Source organism: Phalacrocorax aristotelis, chromosome 4 (genome assembly GCF_949628215.1).
Source record: "Phalacrocorax aristotelis chromosome 4, bGulAri2.1, whole genome shotgun sequence".
Taxonomy (NCBI): Eukaryota; Metazoa; Chordata; class Aves; order Suliformes; family Phalacrocoracidae; genus Phalacrocorax; species Phalacrocorax aristotelis.
Genome location: NC_134279.1, coordinates 2,768,912 through 2,791,989, shown reverse-complemented (window position 1 = coordinate 2,791,989; position 23,078 = coordinate 2,768,912). Strand labels below are relative to the sequence as shown.

Genomic DNA, 23,078 nt, shown 5'->3' with positions numbered 1-23,078 from the left:
GGCCAATTGTCCCAAAACTCCGCCAAGCGACCTCGCACCCACCCCCTATATTTCCATATTAGCCTTTACTGCTTTCAAAAAGCCTTACAGCTGCCTGCAAACCCCAGCCCCATCACGAACGCCAGCGCTTGGATGTGGGGGTGCGTTGGCTGTAGCACCTGGCTCCCTGCCGGCAACATTGTGCTCTCAAATCAGCACCGAGGGAGACAACTGGTTCAGCTGGGAAGGAAACCTTTGCTTCCCGCTGGCTGTGCCAGGGTTGCCGGACGCTGGCTGGCAGTACAGGGCTGGGACACCCATCCCAGCTACCATCACTGCCTCGGACAAACCTTTCCCTGTCTCATTCCTCTGCATAAAAGGGGTTTTCATCATGCCTGGGCATGCTGCCCTCGTTCCCCTACCTATGGTAGAAATACCTCACCTGACGTATATTCAAATGCGCATTATAATCCCTGCGGTATATCTGTGAGAGAGCATCAAGAGAAGAGCGCCGGATGCAAATGACAGTAAATTCGGCTCCAGGAAGGCTACGACAGTGGGGTTTATCAAAGCTCTGCTGAGTTTCTTCGAAGCTAGGAGATCCAGGGAAAATACAACAGAAGAAAAAGCCCTGAATTTTATTTGACTTGAGCTCTCAGGACAGGACATGCCACACTGTGTAATAAAAAACCCAGACACACACTCTGTCAATGAGTGCTTCGCACAGAAAGAGTTGCAAAGTCACCCCCCTACAGAGACGCGAACAGCCCCTGGCAGAAAGGCTTCACAGTCTACAGGCAAGTAAATAAATGAAGGGTTCACGTTGATGCTGATCCAGGGACTGACTGCAGAGGGGAAATATCCCCCACGAACCTGCCGCGGGGCTGGGGTCAGCAGTGAGCCACCCTCCCTGCAGCGGCCGCCGCCGGGGCCTGACATGGGGCTTTTGGGAAGGGGGGAAGCGAGGGCAAAGTGAGGAGCAGCCAGGTTTGCACGCCTGTGCATCATCTGCCAGCCTGTCTTGGGGCTCCAAGTGCCAACTTCCTTAGCAGGAAACTTATTTTTTCTTCCTGCAAAAAGCAGAAGGAGGAGGAACATGTGAACACAGAGAAAAGCGGGTCCTGGGGGAGGAAGCTCCTGCCCCAACTGAAGGAAGTCACCACCATTTCCTCAGGGCAGGTGTCACCCACGGGGACGTCTCCCGGCCACCCCTCTGCTGTGCCACAAACATGTGCATGACGAAGGAGGGTGGCTTTCCCAGCCGAGCATTGACGCACTATTACACTCACAATGAGCAAACCCAGCTCCTGCCATTTCCCTCCCCCAAAATACCTTTTTGTTTGCCCAAATGCTTTCAGAGGCACGGTGCAGTGCGCAAGCTGGGAAAAGCATGACCCATGGATGGCAGCAGCGGCATGCTGAACGACCCAACGCTGCTTTGCACAGTGAGGTCTCACCCCTCATCACCTTGGGAGCGGGTCCCTTGTCCCCTGGCAGCCCCCCGACAGCCCTCAGTCCTGTGAGCACCCCCCAGGACCCCAAAGGTGATGGGGTGCTGTCCAGGACCACCTGAGCCAAAAGGGTTTTCATCAAAGCAACTTACGTGCTAGCAATACGCTTCAGCAGTTTCTTTACCCAAGGGGCCTCAGGATTCACGCACACCTTCCCCGAGGTTTTTAATTTAATTCTGAAAAGCAAGGAGTTTGTGAGCATTACCCTGCCCTCCAAAGGCAAGGACACGAGCACCTGGAGCTGATCCACGAGACTCAGCTTTCATTTACAGCGCCAGCAGACTGCAGAAAGCTGCTTGAGACAGAGGGAAGCCCCGGGATGGCCAGGAAAAAGCAAGCTACAACATGTTCCTGTGCAGATCAGAGACTGTGCTTGAAGCCCAGAGGTGACTGTTTAAAGGCAATTTTCTCTGTAGATTTACAAATGTGTCAACACCAAGCAGTTAAAGAAATCTCGCACTTCTGCTTAACGCACCGCTTTACTCAGGACAGGACTGACGAGATAAGTGCTTGACCCAAGATGCTGCTCTCAGGAGTGTTGCACATTGGTAGCGGAAAAATTGATTATGGCTCATCCTGCCTTACTGTCTGAGGCTGTGCTGCCTCCAAACTCCAACCCTCCCCGCCACCAGCACGCTCTCCACTAAGCACCAGCATGAGGAAATCATGCTTTCCCCTGCTGGAAAGGCTCGTTTAGGTCCTGAAGAGCTCTGGCAGGTCAGCTCAGCTCTGATGTTTCTCAGCCCCAAAGCGTTAGCGAGCTGGCTGGCATTTGTGAAAGGCTTTAGTTTGCAGAACGGGAGCAGAAAAGCGGGGTGGGTGCAGAAAAGGTGTGGTGCTGCTCTGCGGGAGCCAGAGGAGAAAGCAGCTCTCTCCACCACGAGCCGCCCGCAGCACTTACATGATCTCTGTACGTCTGCAGGTGCTTCCCACAGGTCTTATCTCAATGCTTTCGTATCTCTTCGGACTGATGTAGTCCGAAGTTGTTTTTACACACCTACAGTTCAGGTTTCCGTTCACCTCCAGGATGGCTGAGAAAGAGAAGGCAGCAACTCATAAACAACATTATTTAGAGACGCAGCAACTCCAATTCTCTGAGAGCCAAAGAAATTGTCCTTTTCCATGCTTTCACTGACAACACTTTAGGGGACCATAGTAAGAAACTGTTATCTATGCCTCTACCTTGGTGTCATGCTCTCACACAGCTCCTGAAAGCGAAACCGGGTCCTAGCAAAGGAGGACTGTCATGCTCTTCCCTTGGCTACGAGAAAAACCCTGGGCTAAACAGCCAGGAGGAATCCCCGTCTCCTCCGGTCCCTTTCGGCACAGGATGCAGGTGATGCCCACCCGCCAAGAGGACCACGGCAGGCTGGGAGCTGGCAGCCGTGGATATCTCTGCAAAGACACCAGAAGCTCACCTGTGTGGGCTGAGTGGGACATCAGCAAGAGCAGCAGCAGCAGCCACGGGAGCACGGGGGCTCCTGTCCCCACCCCAGCCGGCGCTCGCATCCTCGCAGCAGGCTCAGCCCCAGAGACGGTCTGAGGAATCAGGTGAAGAAACACCCGTATTTATTTGGGAGGGTCACGCTCTGCCACCAGCGGCAAGATTCAAACTTCAGCAGTCACATCTGACCAGCGGACCGTGAGGAGAGGTGACGTAATTTCTCGAATGCTCCCCGCAGCCGCTCAGAAGCCGAATTTACAATATTATTGATTAAAACCAGCCACTGGGACAAAATGCATGTTTGGATTCCCCACGCAATCTTCCCCACGCCCTGTTTCTGATTAGCTAGGTCTGTGCAAACATCACACTTTGCTCCCTTTAGCATTTACCCCTCGACCACAAAAAGAGCCCAGAATAAAAATGGAGCACAAACCCCGGGTAAGCGGGGTTTTTTTAATGCACTCAGATATGTAAATATTTCTTTCTTCAGGCTATAATTCCCCCACGCTATTTTTGCTATCTCTTACATCAGCAAAAATGCCTAGCGCTGTACTGTGGAAAAATAATAAAGAATTCTGCTATACATTTCCACTCAGAGCCTTCAAATCTAGCACTTTGCTCTACGATTAAAACACCCAGGAAATGCAAGAGATGACTGGTACGGTAGCACCAGCAAAAAGCAACCTGTTCCTACGTCTCAGCACATTTGTGACTAAGTGCTGACGTGCACATTTATCGGCAATGCCTTTCTCGGTACCAGCGGCCTGGGAGCGAAACACAGATGGATGCCAGGGAACGGCAGGAGGAAAAGCAACGGGGTCAGGGTGGACTCGAGGTTTGGTGAGGGTGAGACCTGAGCCCTCCCCTTGCGGTGTTGGGACTGGAGGGAGAGGGGCTGCAGCCCCACTCTTTCCCTTGGGAACATCTCTCCAGGTTACGTGCCGGGTTACCCCTTGATGACATCGGGATCAAATCCGATTTGGGTGCTCAAGGAGCTACAGGGCGGCACCAGGGGTAGCTGCAGGGGTCTTCATATGTGGCCCCATTTAGTAGCCCATCACAGCACTTAAGACCTGAAATAGTTTGGGCTTAGTTAGAGGTGTCCTGCTTGCCTACCGTTTTGGGAAAAGCAGCTTTTATTGCATTACCAGCTGGGAGGTGCAGTGTGCTATGCAGTCAGCGAGGCAGTTCTCCATCATTCTAGGCAGGGATAATTAAGTGGTAGTTGGCAAACTGTCGATGCCCAAGTAGACACGTATGCGGCAGTGAGAAACTGTGGGAGCGTATAGAAAGGGAGGTCAGACCATGCGCACCCTTACAATGCCATAGAGCCACGTGTCTACAAGGCTTTATTCTGGCAACCCGGAGTCCTCCAGGCCTCACACACAAGGCAATACACCTGCCCGTTTCGGGGGACCATCAGCTGGCGCTTGCTTCTGCACACATTTCACAGCATCTTTTGGGTTCCTCTCAAAATGAGCCATTGAAGGACTAAAGCGATGCATTTTGGCACGCAAGGGGTCAGTCCTGTAGCGCCAAAACCTTCAGCTCTCACACAGGATATTCAAGGGCCACCACTGCAAAGTGATGGCTGCGGCAGCACCCCAGCCTCTCGGGTTTTGGTGGGACGGGGGCTGCCCTGATTAAAGCAATGTCACCAGCCAGGAAGCAAAAGGGAAGGGAACATGCGGCCACAATAGCGAGGCGAGGAGGAAGGAAGAGGGCAAAAGAAAAATGATGTGGTTGTGTGATAATGTTGTAATTTGGAGCTTTCAAATCACATCAGCATTTTATATAGTAACAAAATGGTAAACTAAAAAAAAAAAAAAAGTCTTCCACTCAAAGCATAAGCTACGCATCTTTCTCTTCAAAACCTGTTTTTTCTCTGAGATAGAGCCAGAAGTCTTGTAAAGATGTCATTCAAGAGATCAAGGTCAAAACCACATGAGCGAGGAGTTTAACTCCCTGTACATCAGGGTCACAGAGAGGCCAGGGACAATTTCCATGAACTATTCCCAAAGTCCTGTGGAGGGAACGAGAGCCTTGCTGCTACGGCAGTGGAAAGGGAGATGGCTTTAACACCAGGTTTTGTTCAATACTTTCAGAGTTTTCAACATCCTTGCAGAGAGTTATTAGAAGAAGCCCAACCTAGGGCTCATTCAAGTGGCTTTGCTGGGTCATGGCAGAGGTCTCTTCAAAGAAAAGTCTGCAGAACAGTAGGGGAGTCAGTGATTTACTGGAAGACATGACTAGTCACCTACTCAAAGTGCTATGGAGGCAGCAAAAAAGTTCCAAAATCTTTCTGAAGTTCATGACTTCAAAATGATCCTTCCTTTATAGCTGGGGAAAACCAAGAGAAATGAAAGCAACTTTCCCCAGAGCTGCATGGCTGAGAGGATGCAGTCGGGGCACTCTGCCAGCACTCCACGCATGGCTCTTCCATGACCAAGAGAAATCAACACCAGTGCTGGCAGCGCTTAAGGAAACCGGTATGGGAAGAAGCTACCCCTGAGAGACATGCGATGGACAGACCAATACAAAACTCTCAAGCGAGATCACACCCCAGATTTGTGGCTATGGGGCAGGTGTCCATCTCCTGTCTACCCTGGAGAGAAGTGGGACCTACAAAAGCATGTGACAGCTGGATGGATTTAGAGAGGTGGCTTTACCACAGAGACGTCAGTTTTAGCCTGGGGCAGATGTTTGCCCTCAGACCTGTGCAAGATCCCAAGTGCTTTCACTGAGGTTGTCTCCTCCAGGGATGCACTGCTTCGTGCTGACAAGTTGCTTCGTGCCCATCCTCACATCACTTCTTCCATGACAGTCATGGTACTCTAATTCACTGTGTACCCAGGATGAAACCCACACGTCCCTCAGGGGGAGGACAGGAAGCCTCCTCTTCATCACGAGTACTGAGGAATTTGTCCCTCCTGCAGAGGTGGACCTGTCAGCAGCTCCCTCCAAGTAGGAGAATTCAATGCTGCTGGGACAAAATAACGTGCTCACCCTGGGGCTGCGGGGAAGCAACAGCCGCCATGGCACCCTTTGGGCAGGCAGCACTGCCCATCCCTGGCCTGGCCCAGGGGTGCTTCTTGGAAAGACAGCCCAAAGCGCAGGCTCAGCTCTGCGATTTCAGGCGGTGGGGTGGCATGGCACACAGCTATGAAGGTGAAGAGAGCATAACCAGTGGTTCCCTTTCAGATGTGCCCTCTTGATTCAAACCTAGATGCAGATTTTCATCGTGAAGCCCAGCTCTGACTCCATCTCTGAAGTGAGGCACTTGGGTTTCCCCCAGGACGCTGGGGTAGTTTGGTGAATCCCCGCCGCATCACCCCAGAAGACGTGCATTTGCCTAGCTGGTCCTCAAGCTGCTACAAGTTTCTGCTTTGGGTAGGAAAGGTGAAATAAAAGTAGATGCGGCGAGAAAGGAGAACTTGACAGATATACTGTAATCCCAGGGTTTCTGAATCGTCTTGATGGCAGTCATGGTGGTTTTGATGTATGACTAAAGTGTATATTGATAAACATTGGGGTGTTTTCTCAGGAAGGAAAAGCTCGCAGTCATTGCAGGCATCTAATATTTGTGCATGCTAAGTGGTAATTCTGAAAACGAAGAAGGAGCATGAGGATCTAGCCTGTGACTATATTTAAGCTAACCACTTCCTAGATGCCAGTAATTCAGAATAGCAGCCCTCACATTAATCTGAGGACTCATCCAAGCCAGCGTCAACTAAAACACGTTAGAAATATCCTAACAGCTTCTGCATTTTCTGCAGCAGCTGTACCTTTGCAACCAAGAACTTTATTTCATTGATTTTTTTATTTCTGTTTTTATTAGATTTTAAAAATTATTTTACACCCACTGTATCCTCCAGATATCCTTCCCATAGTACCTAAATCAGAGGCCTAAAAAATTGTGGTGCAAATACCTCCCAAAGGCCATGACTGCGTGGCTTTGCTGCGCTTCTGCAACCATTAAATCACTTAAAAACATGATATTTAGTGGCATCAAGCCATAGAAAGCCTCAGGCTAATTCAGAGACATCAAAGATTTCCTTGAAGACACTGAAAAATAGGTGATGGGAAATGAGAGGGGAGGTAGGTCAGCCATGTGCGGAAGGAAGAAGAGAGCTCATGCTTTTTGGTAGAGGGAAACTGGAGGTTTCACACTCCTGAGTCCCCTCTGAAAGATGAGGATTGGAGACGCTGTGACAGGTTTTCAAACACACGAGCCAGGGATGGAGCAAGAACTTGGTCTGTGACAACAAGGCAGCTTTGGACATGGGTAGAAAAGGACCTGAGCTAGGTGGAGCAGGAGTAAAAAAACCAAAAAACTTCTTCCATGGTTGACCAGGAAGGACAGAAACCCAACCCTACATAAATGCTGTGGAGATGCTGGCTCTCCTGCCCTTTGGTGAGGACCTGCGAGCTCCACAAGCAAGCACGTAAGGATTTGCAAGAGGCTGCATCGGAGACGTGTGCAGCAAGCAAACCTCTCGGCCACACTGAAACCACTCGTTTTGTTTTGAGAGAAAGTGAAGTTTCAGCGCGCCCTTCCTTTCTCCACAAGTCACCCTGCGCTCCTTGCAGGAGAGACAAAAACTGGGGTAGAGGGGTTTTTTTTAGGTTTGTTTTACATTACCCCCAAAAAAACCCCAGCTGCAGTGAATTGTCACCACTGTGGTTTGTGGTCCATCACCTGCTTCAAAGATAAAGACGCCTCATGTCAAAACCTGAGGGAGAGCTGCACCCACACCTATTTCAGCACCAACCACTTCAACACTGTATGAAAAGCTGAGCAGAGGCACCCAGGACCCGAGCGCAGCGTTGGTTTCTCTGTTATCAGACAAAAACCTTTCTCGGCCGCTTCATGAGGTGTCCAGTTTCCAGCCAAGGGCTCCTTCCAGCCCAGCTGGGATGTTCTCCATCCCCTTGTGCCTCCTACGCCTCAAAAACATGTTCCCAACCAGCCTGTGTTCATTTATCCACATATGAAAAGAACTTCTTTCACTCTTTCTTCCCTGATAGCCCTTCTGGTTGAATTTTAAGAAGAATCATGCCTTATACAACCGGCCTTCCTTTCTTCCAAAAAAAATTACTAGCCCAAGTCTGCAAAAAACATAACACCGACGCCAGGCTACGGCCCAGGGGAAGGGAACGACTGACCAGGACACGTAGGTCTCCAAGGCCCTTGTGCTGGTGGTTACCGGCTCAGATGCTACTCGGCAGAGTTTTATTTGTACGCGGATGCAAAACAGACGGTGCTTACGGGGGCAGACGCCAGATACAGAAATGTAATTTCAGCATGAGGGCACCAGAATTAGCCAAAGCCTAACGAAATCAGTCCAAAATTAGGTTGTTCAAACCACCTATCGAGCTCACTGTCACTGTCTTCGAGCGAAGGTGCACGGACTTAGTGGTGATGCGGCATGGGGACAGGATCTCATTTATAGCTAATTTTTGGAGATACCAGAGCGGTGTAATGACACCTCTGCTCCACGTATCCACAAGCAGGTGAAAAACCTACTGTGGGCGTCTTTAAAAGTGGGGCTCAAGTATTTGGTCTGCTTGAGGGCTAAAGAATAGAAACACAGTAAGAGGGAGCTTCAAAAGAGAATGAACGAGGAGAAAGGAGAAAGGCTCAGAGGAAGAACAAAAGCTCAAACAGGGTGAGAGAAATTAAGGGAAATTTTCAAGAAACGTGAATTTGATGCTCCTGCCCCCTCAGTCAGTCCCGAGCCATAGGAGCTCTGCAGAGCAGTGGCCGGGTGCTTTCAGCCAAAGGGAAAGCAATAGCACACGTTCAGCAGCATGTCACAGCATGCCACCCAGCCCCGGCGCAGGGACAGTTTCTGGGACCTCCCGTCCACCCCAGAGATGCAAATGGCACCAAGCAAGGGCAGGAGAAAATCCCCGGACTGCTGCGCTAATTTGCACTTGCTGCTAGAAAAGCATGCTGGAGAAATGCCCCAGCACCCCCGCAATTCTTCACCTGAAGGTCTCCATTTGCTTCAAATACGAATTAATCCAAAATGAACCTAATGCGGAGCAGAGAAGCAGCGTCATTCCTCAAAGGCATGCTAGCAGAGCAGAAAGCTCCGTACCGCCTGGCACGGAAGACGTGAAGCAGGAATGAAACCCCAGGGCTTTACCAGAAAGCAGCGCTGGCATCGGTGGCTCGGCCACGGGCCCCAGCTCCCCCTCCGCACATTTGCATGCGGGTGCAGGAACCGGTCTAGACGCTGCAGGTGCCACTGAGCGAGCGCCGTTAGCGATTTGCATAGGGGCTTCGCGCGATGGTGATGGCTTGACCCCCCCGGCACGGGAGCAAGTCGATGATGAGTTGAAACGAAGTCGAGCTGCGACAGCGAGGCAGCCAATAAATTGCAAGCGGGAGCGTTATAAACGAGACGCGCCTGTTGACATGGCCTCACCGCTCTCGCTGTATAGTTGGTGCAACTGCAACCCAACGTCCTCCACAGCTCCATCGGCTGGGAGGAAGGGCTATTTGCTTTTAGCACTTCATTCTTGGGCTAGTGAAGAAGCAGTCCAGGTCTAATTACAATGGCCAGACGAAAACATGCTCCTGGAAACTCCCCCAGCTAGATCTAGCCGGCACTTCACAAGATGGGAAGTTTCCACCAGACTTGAAAGCAGCCCCCGCAACCCCTGGAACAGAAAGAGGATTCTGCAACACCGGTGAGGATGCTCCAGCGCTTCAGGAGACTTACAGAACGGGTGCTCAAGGGAAGAAGCTAAATCAGAGTGGCAGGATTACATCGCGCCTTGACCCGCAGAGCCGATGACCCAGCCAAGTCCACAGTGCCGGTGGAAGGCTGGGTATTGAGCACATCACTGCAGCAGCTCAAGGTTTTAGCTGTCTTTAGCATCTGTGCCAGCAACTGCCCCACTAGCTGGGCGACTGGAAAAAGGAATTAGACCCAGAGGACCGCTAAGATATGGAAGGATTCACGCGAGCATTCACAGTTGTACTTTTCTGCGCATGACAGAGAGGAAAGGGGCCAAAAATGCCACAAAGGCCAGAAACACAACAAAGATACTGGTATGGCAGCACATTTGCCCTCTGTACCTGAGGGAGCAGTCTCCTGAAGGCACGTTTTAATTGCTTGGTCTGAATTACATCCTATTTGGGCCACTTATTTAGTCAAACACTTAGCAACAGTCCTTTCACCAATCTGCCAAGGAGCTTTATGGCAAGATCTCCTCCCCTCCTCCTTAGAGTTTGACATCTCAATAAATGCAGCTAGAAGCTGGCAGGCTTGATTAAAGTGGGGTTCCCCACACACATATATTACTGGTTTTCTTTTTAGTTGAGTCAGTAATAAAGCTGTCTCCACATTATTTGGCATGCAGAATAACCCATGACTATTATTTCTAACAGAGCTAAACATGGTCTTGACCCATTTTCTGTTGATTAGGCCAGAAGACAATAGCTTCAGAGAAGCAGCACCTCTTGCTTTCTAGCTTGACAGAAGCTTCTTCAACCGCAACAACCAACCTCCCCAGTGTCTAGTGGCACGTCTCTGCTTGATGTGTCCGTTAGTGACTCATTTCCCAACAAATGTCACCTCTTCCCATACTATCCGAGTTTGATTGTGACAGCATATATGACATCTGTCTCCACTGTGTTCCACCTATTCAAAGCGGAATTTACAGATCTTGTGCTTGCAGTAGCTTGACATTTCTCACCTGACCGAGTAACATGAAGCTTATCCACCCTGCTCGCAAAGTTCACGCACCACACACGAGGCCCAGTCCCCCACCTCAAAGCAGGGTCTCGCCTGATGAGGTTGAGTCTAATTAAGTAACCTGAAGGTGGCATAAGCTAGCTGAAAGGTTTGCAAACGCCGATTGCCACAGGACCCACTTTTCCAAGTGGGAATTGCACACTGAGACCACAGCTGGGCGCATTCCCAGCCTGGGATGAGCTACCTAGAGGACAGGAAGCCAGCAAGGCAGGATGACCAGCTAAAAGGACCACAAGATGAGCCACAGTCCTGCTCGGAGTTCAAGAGATGCAGAGCTGCCGTGTGGACACTAGCCCTTCCAATGCACAGCTGCCTAGACCAAGATCTGCTGATACTGTTTAAGTGACACGGTCAAGGGAGAAGGACACGCCTAGCTACCTTTGAGAGCCTCGCTAGCCCCATGTGGCAGGCATTTCTGTCTGCCACATCTAGTGACAACATTCCAAGTCCTAAGCCTGCTGCCAGCAAGGCAAAATACCTGTAAGTGCAGTCTGGAGCACCAAAACATGCTACTTTTTGAAGAGCCACGCGGTGGGGCAGGAGAGGGAGCGATGGTCCCAGCTGCAGACAGGCACGGGTGAATGCATGCCATCCTGCCAGGGTCACTGTTGAGGGGTTGCTGTCGAAGGTCGCGGGGGGTCTGTGAGGGTTGGGAAGAAGGGTGAGATACACGGGAAATAGCTGGGGGGATGGGGTTGTGTGTGGTGCGTGGGGGCATCCCACCTCCTGAGACACCTCGGTCGCATCCAGCCACGGCTGCTGGAGGGACCGCTGTGTGCCAGCCCCATCCACCCTCCACTCCCAGGTAGCAGGGCACCACACTCAGCTGGTGGGGGATGATATTTCTGGCTGGTGTCCCAACCCTAGCGCAGCACACCACACTTGAGTATATCGTTTCTGCGGCAAGGCGCTTCGTACCCTAACGTACCAAGAACGGACCCAAACTCAGCCATCAGACTCAGGCTTACACCCAGAGTCATTATTTTCATTAATGTCCACTTAATGTTTTGAAGCCTTTCCTCATCCTTTTTGCCAGGTGTCTCCCCACCTCTTCTCCTTGGGGAAGATGCCTTCCCCACATTTCACCTGCAAGCCACTATAGGAGTAGTTTTTTTATATTAAAAAAAAGGCAATCCAAGAGCAACTGCTCTCTAGCAGCATGTAGAAGTGCACACAATAAGGAGGGGAAATCCAGGTCTCCACTGAGAAGGAACCACATTGCTGCAACACGAATGTCTTTTGGGGAGATGAGCAGCCCTCCCACCCCCTGGAAAGCCCCTTCTCAACCGTTTCTCTTGGACTCGGTACCCCTGAATCAGCGCTTGGGACATTAGAGCCTTGCACATGCTGCTGAGCCAACACAGCTACCCGGAGATGCTCTCAACAGAAGAGAAACACAAGCCCAACTTCTGCAAAGGACTTAAACCTCACCAGCTAAGAGAACTGATACTGAAAGGAGTTGTCTCACAGCTAAAATAATCCAACATTGCTTCAGGATGAAAGAAAGGCTGGTCAAGCTCAGAAGTTACCCTCAAGGCTGGAAGGTCAGCAAGCTCTCACCTGGCAGGTGGCAACGGAGAAGCAGATGAAAGGGCAGCGCACAGGGAGAGGAGGACTCGGCGGAGATACTGGAAAGTGAAACCAAGAAACATAAACCAATAGAAACCATGAAATGTGCTTTGATCTTTCCTCAGCTTTTATCTCGGGTGTTGCTTACAAAACACACCCTGAAATCTAATAAGGCCTAAAAAGTCACATCTGTCACAGGGCGCAGCCCCGGGTTTGATCCAGAACGACCCGAAGCTGTTCGTGCATCTCCCCTCCCTTTGATACCCCACCTTCCCACAGCTCCGGTAACTGCCTCTCACAAGCACAGACTAGAGCATCTCCTGCCTTGAGGTTTTGTTGTGCGAGAAAGATTTTCCATCCCAAACCTGAAGTTTCCCACCCCTGCTAGTGATGCACAAATGGAAAACAAGGGAAAAGCAGTTTTTATGCAACCACACTGATTTTTCAGGGTTAAACACCAAGGAAGCTGATCTCGGCGGGGGGGAGGGGAGGGGGAAGCTTCCTGCTTGATCTCAGCCTGCAGAAGAGAAGTATTCCAGTTAATGACTTCTCCCACAGTTCATTTCCCAGTGCTCCAGAAAGGATACATTACTCCTCCCCTCCTCTTCCCATGCTCCTCTCAGCACAGTGATTTATTCCCTTAAGGTCAGAAAGGACCGTTACCGTCCTGTCCAGGCAGCCTGGACCAGCACGACACGTACAAAGCATTGATCGGTCTGAAGACCGGGCACCCAGACTCAATGCACATATTGGGGTTTTTTTCCGTATTCATTCCTGACTCAGCCTAGTCCGGTGGACCACACGCCCACTGGAGGCTGGCCCACGCCTGTTTGGTTTTGCCAGAGGGAACAAAGTTCATGCCCTTGAGGACTACCCCGTAGGATGGAGCACAGCACCATAAGCGGGGATGCTGGGCATGTTTGGTCCAAAAACACTCTTCCCACAACCCAAAAAAAAACCCCACTCACCCAACCCCAGCGATCCAAACTGAAATACTAATGTAAACGCACACCAAGATCGGTCCAGCCTAAATTGCCTTGACATAGCAAGTCCCAGACTGTTTCTTCATTCGGGAGCACGCTGCACCAGCAAAAAGGGAGAGAGGGGCACCCGTGGAGAGGGGGAGCACGTGTTTCCCCTGTCCCATGGATGTGATAGAGGAGGTGGGGGGATGACCCACATTAGTAAGCCAAATAATGGCATGGGTACGGAAAAAAGCAATACAGCTTTTTGCCATAACCCTGCAGGAGAATTCAGCTATCCCTCTTTACAACTGCCACGTTAATCCCACATTTGAACACGACTGTATTTTTACAACAGGAAGGAAGAGGCGTTACTATTCAGAGTATTTAAAGCCCACTACATACAAAGGCCCAGATTAGCTTCTGGGGAAAGGCGAAGCGACCAGTTGTGAAATGCCTGGCAGCAAGACCACGCACGCCCTGGCCGTATGGGGGAAAATCACACAGCTTGTGGTAACAGACCCACACCACTCATTTTGTCACTACAGCAGGGCAGCACTACAGGCTGCTCAATGAAGAGCGTTACGTAAGGCACGTTGTGGGTTTTGTGAGGGTCATTCCCACCTTGGGAATACATGCAAATAAAGGAGAACCTGATGTTTTATCATGCGGCTTTGCCTTAAACTTCTGCCAGGAACAATCCATTGTGAATTGAGATGTTTACTTTCAGTCAGCACAGGTGTCTGTGTGCAGGAGAAGATCGTGCCTTGCACAGCACCGGAAAGCCTAAGGCTATGAAGGGTCAGCGATCATCCCAACAGCTTAAAAATTATCTGAGAGTGATTTTTAAAACCTACGTGGAAACACAAAGCATTTTGGGGTATATAATCACTACAGCTGACTTAAAACCAATGCCTCACAGGAATATCTCCTAATTCCAAGCCCTAGTGAATAAAGAAGGCGGCAGCCAGGCTGCGGAGTCAAAATATAGGAAGGAGCCAGAGAAACTGGTCAGACCTTCGATACCAGAGGGTGACCAGGCTGCACCGGACTGCAGCCAGAGTAAGAGACATGCCCTTCGGACGCGAACACTTCCCAGCAGCCACGCCAGCCCTTTCCAGGCTGAAACGCACACATGGCTGGCACTGACACGATAATACATGTTTTCTGACAAGGCGCGCATTTATGGCTGAGCACACATGGCGTTGCGAAATGAAGATGTTAACAGGGTCAACACAAAGTTAAAAGCTTACCTAGGGGTTTAGCTATAGAAAGAAGAAAGTGCACTGTCTGCTGAGCGCTGCAGGTGAAACCCTTCAGTTTTGTTACATCCTTTACACAATTATAGCCCTGCTGCCTTCTTGACGGCTCAACAAGGCCTTTAGATAAGTTGTGTGTCTCCAATCTCAAAACTGTCCATTAAAAAAAACAGTCAAAAGGCACGCTCATAAAGGCCTGAAAGCAAAGGCAAGCACTGAACATGACACAGTCCGAAATACCTCTTCTGATTAGACAAATATTTGCTTAGATTATTTTTCCATGGCCCAGAAGGGGGGAAAAAAAAAAAAAAAAAAAAAGACATCTTGAAATGCCTTTTTCAAACAAGTGACCCTGCTATTCAGTCACTTGAACCTGTTTGGTTTTTGTCCAAAGCAAGCAGCAAGCCAGTACATCCGCAAACCATCTGCTGCAAGCCGGACTGGACAACAGAAACAGTTATTGAAAGGATGATGGGCTGAGCTGGGTGCAGGGTGGGAGCACCCAGGGCCAGCGGGTGCTGAGCCGCAGCCAGCGAGTGGGTGTGCGCACCCCGACACCTCCTGGTGCTTCGGGGCATAACGGAGACGCTGGCACAGAGGTTCCCAACGGGGGTCAAACCCTTTCTTGAAGCAAATAATATTAAATCGCACTGGCATCCTAATTGAGGGAACTTCAGTAAAAGTCTGACATAACTGATATCTGAGGGAAACACACTTTCGTCTGTTTCAATAAATATTTCATCTTTTTCATTCCTGCCAAATGCACTCCGTGGATCACACACAAGATAAATGCCGACCCTCCCCGGCACCTGGATTTGTCAGAAGCCAGCATCTTCCTTTCCTTAGTTTGCTGGTCCCCACTGGAGATGCACAGATGGCTTGGAAGAAAACTACAAACAAACCTGGATTCTTTAAAACATCAACTACTTGGACAAACACAGCCATTTTTCCTTTTTTTTTTTTCTTTTTTTTTAATATTTAGGGTCTCTTTCTCCTTTTTTGAACAACATAAGAAACAAAGTTGCCCAAGGACTACAATATTTGTCCTTCGCATTAGAGAAAAAGCACAGATGAGGAGAACTGGGACATGATCCAAGCTGACCCTCCCCAGACTCATCTGATTATGGTCCTGCATTAAAGTGCATTTTCCCAATGAGATGAGGTCATCTGTTGAACGTTGTTCTGACATCAGACGAATGGGACTGGTACTCAAATCGAGTTTGGCATTGTATTTCAGATCTGTATTTTAGATTTGTACTTAGGATTACTATTCGCTATTCGCAGGTTGCTTTGAATCAAGTTTTTATTTCCCTTCCCCGAGGACTGCTTGGTTGTCTTTATATGCTTTATTCCGATGAGCTGCTGCTTATACTCCGTTTTCACCTCTGAAGTTGTGGCTTTGGTTTTAAGTGACAAAATAAATCAAGAAAAGGTAACTCGGATCTCAGCATTATGCCCTTTCTCCTTGATGTATATATACATGCACTGGGAGACAGCGAGGGGCCACTTCGACACCTTAGGGATTTAAAGGTCCGAATTTCAGCTGACAAAATCAAACCTCCTGTTTGATGAACCGGCTACCAGACAGAGTGAAACGTCTTTTTGTGCTCACCCTAAACAACTAGCTCTCCCCAAAGCCTTCCCCTTCACTGATGGGGACTGCGGCACAGCAGAAAAGCATCCAAGCTGCAGTAACTGGACACGGTGAGCCGCAGCAGAGGGACATTAAGGCTAGAAAGAGTTTTTCTGCTCCCGGACAGGGGATTCTTTTCTGTGGTATTTGCTGAGGACAATTGGTTGGATGTCAGCCATCTCAGTGGCAGCAGTAGTGGGTATTTCACCTGGCAGTTTTGGCTGTGTGGAGGTGGTATAGAAGGGAGGCGCTTGGAAAGACATTTCCCCAGCATAACACATCCACCTTAGCATAACAGAACGAGGTAGTTCCCTTCTGCCTCTGAGCGTGGGACTGGGCAATGTGGGCAGCTTAAATGCCTAAATCATGTAGATACAGGATTTAGACTTGCCACTGCAGAAGCTCCATTAAAAAAAAAAAAGCACCAGCTAGGTTCTCACTTTGCAGTGACAATACAATATTCACATACAGCATGTCAGGAAAAGCACTTTTTCCTTTAGTTTCAGAGCCATATTTTTGCTGTTTTATTCCATGGCGCTGACCTTACGGCACAGCTGCTGTAGCTAAGCTGTTTGTGCAACACATGTACCAATATCCACTTTTTCCCCCCCCTCTTCTTACAGGAAGATGTTTAAGCTGCTTTGAGGAAAGGCTTGGAGGGTGGCTATGCAGAGTGAGATAGGGAGCCCATTAGCTCATTGCAGGCAGTAGCAGATGCCTGGAGAGGAGCAGGTGTGCAGCCAAACACGCACCGAAACTTCCCCCCAGCCCTTTCCAGCACCTGCACGTGTGCCCATATTCAGCAGTTATCTGAAAAGCTGATGTAAAGCAGGGCTCCCCGGCAGGCTCAGGGCTCGGCACCGCTAGAGAGCGGCAGACACCAGCGCCGCAGATGGCAGCTGAGCAAGGAAACATGGAGTGGGAAGGGAGACAAGTACAGCCAGGGATCTACCCAAGCGTCCAGGTCATAGGCAGAAAACAACAGCCAAAGCTGACTGTGCAGGAAAAATTTTAACTTTTTTTCTAGGTGTTACGTGTGCCTGTTCTCATCACAGTGGGGTTTTTTTCCCCACTGCCCCACTTAAGAAAGGCAATTTTTGGAACTATTTCTGAACCACCAGCTTTACATTTTTTTCCCTAGTTTGTAATTTCTGTTAGCGACTGCGGTGCAACGAAACTGGAGCTGGGCAGTGCCACAGCACTAGCCAGTGCCAGCGGACCCGAGCACAGGTGGGTGCTGCACAAAGACCGGGGTGCCCCAAGGAATGGGCATGGGGATGGGATGCAGCTGAGCAGGACCAAGCGACCGGGTTTCAGGGTGGGAATGAACAGAGGAAACTCAGGCCTGAAGAAAGGAAAAGAAAAAAACAAGAAGGGAAGAGATGAGGTAAAAGGAGGGCTTCCTCCTCTCATGTAACACACAGGTTAGGGCTCTCTCCTTAATTCCCAGGGCAGAGCAGTAGCAACCTGTGGAACTGGCTCATCTTGATGTTCCGCAGCAAAGCACAGTTTAGGGTAGGTTTTTGGGTGGGGAGAGGCACAGAGGCATGCTGGAAATCTAGAAATGCAGGTTAGACCCTACAGACCCTGCAGCAATGTAAAGGGACCTTTGTTTGAGGGAGGATCGAGGAAGACTGCTGCATGGAACAGCGATCACCATGAAAGATGAGGAGGAGAAGGAGATGTAGAGAGAAAGCCTTCTTTCTCCTGCACTGCTGGGGGACTGGCTGAAGTCTACAGTGTGGGAAAGGAAAAGAGCCTGGAGCCAACATATCGCCCTGGAGGGACAGAGCACTCCCAACAGGGCAAAGCGCACAGGACCATTTGTGGGTGGAAAGAGGAGGCTGGAGAGCAAAACACCAGAAAGGGAGTAATCACACAGCGCTGAGCCTGCCGCAGAGCCACCACAGGCAGTCAGAAAATACCTCCCACGCCTGGTCAGGGACAGCTTGCACTGTCCTGGGTGGGGGCAGAAGGAAAGGGACTCTCCTAGACAGCTCCACCATTATCAACACATCTCCAATACATTTAGAGGTGTCCCCCAGTTACAGAGAAAGGAAGCAAGCCCAGATGAGCAAACTCAAGATGTATGTTGCTGTGTAGGCATAATACTTCTGTGCCTGAAAGCACAGAGGCAGGAGGGCACCGGGGTAACATGCAGGGCCAGAAGCTTTTGCGCTGCTCTTCAAAAGCTGGCGCCATCCTTCAGACAAACTGTTGCTCTGCATATTGAGCACAGCAGGCTTACAGATCACACGGCTGCCTGATCCTATCTTACCAAAGGCATCCCTCCGAGCACAACCAGGTAGAGGCTGCCACACGTTAGCCTGACAAGCTGTTTATGTTGCACGCTGCCCTGCTCTGGGCTCTAAAGCCCAGGCTATCTTTCAGAAAGGCTGTAGGACCCTTCTTTGCAAATACACCAGGAAACCTTAGCGGGAACAACTGCTACAGCACATCTGCCTGACTTTGCAAGCAGCCTAAAATTATTTCTGAACTCTGAATTCAGAGGGTTTTTTTCTGAATTAACCAAACCACACGTTTCTTGTGTTTATGGCCTGAAAGAGTATTAACATAGCTATGCGTCCTAACTAAAGCCAGCATGGCTGAGGAATATATACTGTGAAGGACTCCCACTGCTGAACTATGCTGTGATACCTGACACAAAAAGCATGCCAGCATTAAAAGGACAGTCAGCTAGGAAAGTATCACTCCTGTTTTTCCAAGGCAAAGAGACACTTATTATATATCTAGAGTTTTGCTAGAAGCACAAAGAGGCAAGTTCTCGTGCAATGCGTTTTTAGTATGCATATACTGGCTATATTCCTAGCTAGAAAGCTTGTAGGTTAAGTACTCTTAAGCTGCGACATGGGCTTCGCTGTTCAGCTGCACACCTGGAAACAGCTGGAACCCGTTAGTGTCACAGGAAGCCAGTGTGCCCTACATAGAAGTAGAGAAATACTATAAAGGCTGAGGCTTCCCGCCAGGAACAGCTGGAGAACCAGAGCACAGGCCGCCTGCTTTGATCGCTTGAGGACGTGATCTCACTGCATTTGTGTTTAGGTGCCAGAAGAGCACCCGTTTCGGATCTCTGTTTTCTTGAATCCCATAGAAGCGCAATGGTGGGATCAAAGCTTAGGGGGCTCGAGGTGAACTCCTTTCCTAATTTCTCCTGGGTTTTTGCTTGCAAGGGACTTCTGCGTCCCATAAACACACTTCCCCCAAGAGAATGTTGGATGTTTGTTTCCTGAAAAGTAACACCTAGCTAAGCCTGTGAACCTTATGAGAAACTACTAAGTTACTCCAAAGTCCTCCATTCCAACAGTTACCAAGATTTGCCCCTGTCAAGTGCAAGACACAGCTAAAGAACACGACACATCATGATCTCTCCTCACTGTTGTACAGTATTTCTTGGTTTTGTGACAGTCAGTACTTCTGGGTAAGGGATATAGGTGTCACTTGACCACATAAATTACACAGCTCAACAGAAAAACAAAATCCCCCCAGAATATTGACGCACATGTATAGACCCAGTTCTTTCGGGACAGCCACAGGAGGGCCATACAGGAGCCGCGGTAGCATTTTCCCTAGGGTCTGGGCAAACTGCCACCCAGGAAGCATTCAGTCCTGGGTACCGGTTGATATAACCAGCCTGTCTTACAGTTATTTGTCTGAGCCTCAGCTGAGCCTGGTTTTTCCTGTTTGTCAGTATAACTGGTTATCATGCGAGCTGGAGGGGAGCGATACTGGGAAAGCCACCGTAGGGCATTCGGCTGCTTCCTCAAGAGGGACACAGACCGGCAGGGAGGGTGGGTGAAACGCAATTCCACACAGAACATGTTCAAAAGCTGGAATTTTTAATACTTTGGAAATAACAGCCAACACAAACCAATAGTTAAACGATGCTTTAAGTCTACCGCACGGTAAGCCTTATCTGCTTTGACGCTCATCCAGCATTTGTAGGCAACTGCAATGGACCCTCCCAACTGTTTAATTTGTCACGCCAAAGCAAATGATGTTTATCTGCCTAGAACTCAAATGCATGGGACTGGGAGACCACGTAATGCAGTGGACAGCATCACAACATCATGATTCACAGCAGATTTACATTGAGCCCTGCCTCACCCAAAGTGTTTTCTATGCTTGAGTTGAATCAGCCTGTGGAAGTGTTTAAAGGTCATGGTGCTAAATGCCATTGGAATAGTTTTTGCCACTCCAAGGATTCCTTTTTCTATCAGCCCTAGGATTGTGCCTCCACCGCTTCAGGTGAGAACAAGGCTGCTGCATCCTGCCTCCACTGCCACTAGGTATCTCTGACATCCACGAGGTCACAGTCCCTAGGTGACTAGCCCAAGGTGAGCTAGCCCTGATTTGTCCCCATCACTGGCTCAGCATTGCTTTCTTGTCAGCCTCACCTGAGACATGCTCTCAGCCAGACAGCTACAAACCCACAGGCAGGAAGCCCTGCCAGCCTCCCTTCCTCTTCCTCTCCTTTAGACAGGGGCAAATCGAGGTGAAGGTGCAAGTCTAATTACAGATCTGTGTCACGTTCCCAAGCTGTCACCAGTTCCACCTCCTCACAGGTAAGGCCACAGCTATTTGCCCTACCCAGCTGATATTTCCTTGTGATACTTGCTCAGTTTCTGAGGTCCTGAGGTATTTTCTGAGTTGCTTGAGCTATCAGGGTGTTTGCATAAATAGCAGCACACTCACACCTTCCTCCCCCAGCCTCTGCTAAGGTTAGTCACCATTCTGCCTAACCTCAGACTAACCTGCAAGCAGGGAGCCCACATTTCTACCACACCTACAGAAAAACTCTCCTTTTGAGGCGCAGTTATTCTGTGCTACTTGTAACCAGGGTAAGTGCTTGCATTTTGGGGTCACGACAGAAGCCTGCTTCCATACAATCGAGCCTGGGAGACGTGAGGAGGCCCTTTGCCAACACACAAGATCTGAAAGATGGAGGAAATTATTCAAGCTCCTTATTCTTCCCTGTACAACGCATCCCAAGCAGGGGTAGTCAATCACAAGACACGCAGTGAGTGCCCCACACCTCCGTAACTGCGTACGTGACGACACAGCCCCTTCAAAGCTGTGTTTAAAGAGATACGAGTCAAACGGTCATCAGCATCAGGCCAGACAGCGTTATTTTAACAGGCAAAGGAGACATTCCGGCCACTGGCTGGTGCTGTCTGAACCCCACCTGTACTGATGCTAAGTCACTGGAAAATGGTGGATGCTCAGCCACCTGGCTCAACACACTGCTTCAGGATAGGTCCCCTTCCCTCCGTGTGCTTTCTCAGTCCCCCTAAGATTCAAACTTTGCCCTATCTCCTCCCCCATTAAAGCAGCAACGCCATGGTTGGGATGCTCAGTTTGCTAAGATCTACACCATAATTTGCCTCCAGCTTGCACTGGTTTAAGCAAAATGTCAGCCGTGCATCATTTTTACCCCAAATATATTGCAACGCTGTCAAAAGCCTCTTCCCTACCTTGCACTGCAAAGGCGCTACAGGAATTTCCACCTTCTCCACAATACCTTGCAGCAGTTCAGGGGAAGCAATGGACCCTTTAAAGTTTTTATTTTAGCAAATTGATTTGCTATCAGCAAAATCCCCGCTCCTCATCAGACCCTCAGACTATTTTCGCTACTGAGGCATGGTAGCTTTTCCCGAGAGGCTGGCTACCTCGCCATACTCGAAAGGAAACGGGATCCTTGCGGTTCACTTGTGCTTTGAAGCGCACAGAGGAAGTTGTGGTTTCTTCTAGAATTAGTAGCAAAGAAGAGCCAAATCTCCTTCTGCCTCTTCCCTCTGGAAGGAGCCTGGGACCTGTCAGCAGCTTTGTACACATCACTCTGTTTCCAGAGCTTATGCACTCACCAGCAGTATTAGCATGTTTGTGAAGTTATTTCCAATTATGAGTACTTAAAATGGAGGTAAAAACAGCCACTGTGCTAACCCAAAACCTCTGTTCTGTAGTCATCATTTTCACCAAGAAAGACAGGTTGGTTCAAAGACACGATGGGAAAGTTTTGTGTGGAAAAAGTAGGATCCTGGGCAACCATAACAGACACGGATTTCCCAAATACAGAACTTTGCTCCTCCAGAGCCCAAACAGCCCCAGCCAGTCCCCAGAAGTCAGAAGACCCTGTCACAGGGGATTAAGTCTATTTCTCACTCGCTGCTGTATTTAAAGTCACAGCCCTCTGAAGGTGACATTGCAAGCCCTTCCTGTGCTTGGAAATAACTCAGAGGGATGAACGCCACTTTTCCCCTCCCTGAGTTCCTCACCTCCCAGTATTTGGCTGGAAAAGCTACAGAGTTTCAGAGTCATTTCTTTTCTCCATAGCTAACATGAGGGTGAAACCATTTTCTCAGGTAGTGCTCTTAGCTGATTTTCTGCTCCCTGGGGCCGAAGGAGGTTGCTTGTGACCGGCAGCAGTGGCGTGGCAGTGCGCTGCACTGCTGTTACCTGGACCACTGTGTCCTGCTAGGCAGGGACGTAATTTGCAGGCAAGCTAACCTGACAGCCTAACAGAGGAGCCCATGCTCCCATCGCAGGTTTGGTTGGGTTTTTAAGGTCTGGGTGAAAAAAAAAGTAGCACGAGACCCTCATTTCATCTACTCCTCAGTCTTAAAAGCCTGACTTTATCCCTGCTGTCTCTTTCCCAGCTCCTAGTTTCAGGTGCTCCCCACCTCCTCTGATAGCATGTTACTCACTGGCTCTTAGTAAGTGCAGAACAACTATTGAACTCTAGATGGTTTAGGACTTCTCAAAGGAGCAGGTCAAGTTCATGGGTTATTATTTTATTGAGATGAAGTTTCAAACCCTTCAAATAGTAATGCTTCCTCTAGGAAGCTTTTAAAATGTGGAGGTCGCTAAAATTCATTGGGACCTTGGAGCCAGAATTTCAGCAAGTCTTTTGGGAGCAAATGTAGCAAGATCCAAG

At 49.5% G+C, this 23,078-nt stretch overlaps 2 protein-coding genes across 4 annotated transcripts in view; both read right to left on the bottom strand.

Moving 5' to 3' along the window:
• LOC142055959 (alveolar macrophage chemotactic factor-like) overlaps positions 1–23,078 on the bottom strand; it is a 37,391-nt gene that overhangs the window by 1,488 nt on the left and 12,825 nt on the right. The window lies entirely within an intron of this gene.
• On the bottom strand, positions 596–4,402 carry LOC142055960 (interleukin-8-like). Its single transcript, XM_075090039.1, has 5 exons — positions 4,083–4,402; positions 2,909–3,029; positions 2,392–2,521; positions 1,583–1,666; positions 596–1,049 (listed from the first exon to the last, which is right to left on the bottom strand). The coding sequence occupies exons 1-5, from the start codon at positions 4,131–4,133 to the stop codon at positions 1,037–1,039; spliced, it is 399 nt and encodes a 132-aa protein (XP_074946140.1). The 5' UTR covers positions 4,134–4,402; the 3' UTR covers positions 596–1,036.

What these genes read in the sequence shown, in the direction of transcription:
- LOC142055960 (XM_075090039.1), bottom strand. Translation starts at nt 4,133, where the DNA reads ATGATGGAGAACTGCCTCGCTGACTGCATAGCACACTGCACCTCCCAG. An exon ending in GTCCCACTCAGCCCACACAG is followed by an intron (nt 2,522 to 2,908) that starts GTGAGCTTCTGG and finishes TCTCTTTCTCAG; the next exon opens with CCATCCTGGAGGTGAACGGA. An exon ending in TGCAGACGTACAGAGATCAT is followed by an intron (nt 1,667 to 2,391) that starts GTAAGTGCTGCG and finishes CTTGCTTTTCAG; the next exon opens with AATTAAATTAAAAACCTCGG.